The sequence below is a fragment of the Rhagoletis zephyria genome, unplaced genomic scaffold (assembly GCF_001687245.7).
Source record: "Rhagoletis zephyria isolate East Lansing unplaced genomic scaffold, Rhagoletis_zephyria_1.1 Rzeph_scaffold_44493, whole genome shotgun sequence".
Taxonomy (NCBI): Eukaryota; Metazoa; Arthropoda; class Insecta; order Diptera; family Tephritidae; genus Rhagoletis; species Rhagoletis zephyria.
The window spans coordinates 1-2,452 of record NW_016201548.1 but is presented as its reverse complement, the minus strand read 5'-3'; the positions used below and the strand labels follow the sequence as shown (position 1 = coordinate 2,452).

The 2,452-nt window shown below is 39.2% G+C and overlaps 1 protein-coding gene across 1 annotated transcript; it reads right to left on the bottom strand.

Annotated features, from left to right (window-relative positions):
• Positions 1-1,585: 1,585 nt before the first annotated feature.
• LOC108355325 (adenosine deaminase CECR1-like) lies at positions 1,586-2,448 on the bottom strand (the record flags this gene model as incomplete). Its single annotated transcript, XM_017606491.1, has 2 exons — positions 1,586-2,250; positions 2,332-2,448. Coding segments are annotated over 2 exons (705 nt in total), but the record flags the coding sequence as incomplete, so codon positions are not given.
• Positions 2,449-2,452: the final 4 nt, after the last annotated feature.

Sequence of the window (2,452 nt, the reverse complement as noted above, 5' to 3'; positions counted from 1 at the left end):
GCAAAGAATTTCAATAGGCGATAAGATAAAGTTTAGTTCTATTTGTTTCAATTTTATTCATAAAGTGCTTCCTTATGATTAAAGTAGTGTTCGAAATTGTTAATCTTTATTTAACATGTGCTAAACAGAAGGCATATGTTTAGTAGGAGGATTAAACCGATAATTTTGTAAACAACTTAAATATTATTTACGATTGACAGTTGCGATTTAATGATGCGGCAGCTCTTATAATTATCGTAGAGAAAGGGGATTTAAGGAGTATCATAACTATGCCAAATACAAAAATTTTAGTCAGGTTCTGGCCGTATTGCAGGATTTGTTTTACTTGGTCTAATTTACATGAAGGTGTATCACAAAAAAAAATACTTGCGATTTTCTCACCGGAATTATTAAATTCATTTTATAAGACTTCCGCCAAAATATTTCCAAGAAATATGTAGACTTATGTGAGCTGGACCGATTTGAAAATACTTCCAAAAATCTCATTATTTGAATTCCGTTTAGAAACTGCTGAGGTTCAGCTCACATAGTTCTTAATCAGCCTTATCCTGAGTTTCGCCTGGAAAAAATTCTCCCGAAAATTTGTCATCCAAAGGTGAAAAGTGAAACGGGCCGGGGAAAATGAAACGCATGATAAGGCTGAATATTTTTCCGAAATATATTTAAAGTATTATAAACAGTACCAATTTTTGTTTTCTTTTTGTATAGAGAGTGATACACCTTAATGCACATGTATTTAACTCTTCTATCGATTTCATGCAGTTGAGCAGCCATTTAACTCATTCTTTAATAGCTGTTAGCTCTGTAAATAGCTAAATATTTAAGAAATTCAGCACATTGGAGTATACCATGTTCCAAATTTAAGGCTTGTCAGTCTGCGATTCATTAAACGTGGGAAGTCACATAGAATATGTTCTGAAGTTTCATCCAGCTGCCCACAAAATATGTAGTCCGTCTCTACAGAAACTCCCATTTTATTAAAATGGTACCATAACATGCAGTGTCCTCTTAGGCAGTTCTAAAACCATCCCCGCTAAGTTCAAGGCGGCTTTCAGAGTTCCTCCTGGAGTTAGTTATGATTTTTTTCGACCTGGAACATGGTTTAGTGTGAGCCCATTTGATTGGCAGACTTTTCTAGAATCTTGGTCCAACTACGCCTGACTCAGTCTCTTCCTTGTAGGGCTTGTCAGAGGATAGCTATATATCGTCTAGGAATGGCTTGTGGGCCTCCAGGTGACCCCGAAGATCCCCTCATTTCATATTGATTTCATTGGGTAGTCTTCTAGAATATAATTAGTTACCATGAGAACACTTATTTCAAGAATAATAACAACTATCAGACTCAAAAATAGTAAAATTCATGGTATTGTAAGTAAGTAAAAGAACATTTTGACGCGACGGAGAATGTTTTAGCGACTACTTGTATAACTATTTTCAGCACTTTGGGCAATTTTCGCTAGTTTCCATTGTGTTGACTAGACTCTCGACTTTTTAAGTTGCAAAAAATTTAACTTCCAGCTCAATATCTCTATCATCCCTACCAAATAAAGAATGCAATGTTTTACCAAAACAACTCCCTACAATTTTATTCTTAATCATCAGAGAAAATTGTAAATTTTCAAACTAGAAAATACACAAACATTTTTATTCGCATCCTGTCGTCTACCTCAGGACATCGTCAATCCATTTCTCCCATCTTTTATTCCATTTTTCAAAGGCTTTCTCCCGCTGAGCCTGTTCAAATGCCCCATATGTAATCGAGTTCGAAGCCAACTGCTTTAGCATGCCAAGATCTGCCTTCTGCGAGCCAATCACCATAAATGCCACATAGAAGTCATGTGTTAGCGGCGTAGCCTTCCAAAATGATGGATCATCCGAAGCGATCACAACTGGATAATTTTGCGCAAACAGCACCGCAGCGGGATGAGTTCGCAAATCGCCAACATATTGCAACACTTGATTTGATATCGGACTCACTTCGATGGCAATATTTCGCAAACGCGCCAAACGCAACACCTCGGGATGCTTAAGCAGCGCCAGGCCATGACCAATGCGCTTAGTGCCGAGTAGCACAGCGTCGAGTAGATTTTCATCGATGCTTGAGCCATACCAATTGGTTTCGCCAGCATGAAAATAGAAGTTGATTTCATCTTGTACAGCGAGAAGCTCGCGAGCATAATCACGCAATGGGCGACCCTCGGCCTCATAGCCAACCAAGTCGAAGCCGGCAAGGTAGTCGGGGAAGTGGGACTGCAAGTGGGGGTAAGAGAGAAGTTAGTTGCTTGAACGAAAGCGTGACGGTGTTCAATTAAAATCACACAATTTACCAACCTTCAACAACAGCGCATTGCCGAGATACTCGACTAAGCGAGCGTCGCTAACTTTTCGCGTAGGCGCATAGATCAGGCGCGAACCAATCCAGTCCGAATGTGTTGCGCGGAAACGTAATTCC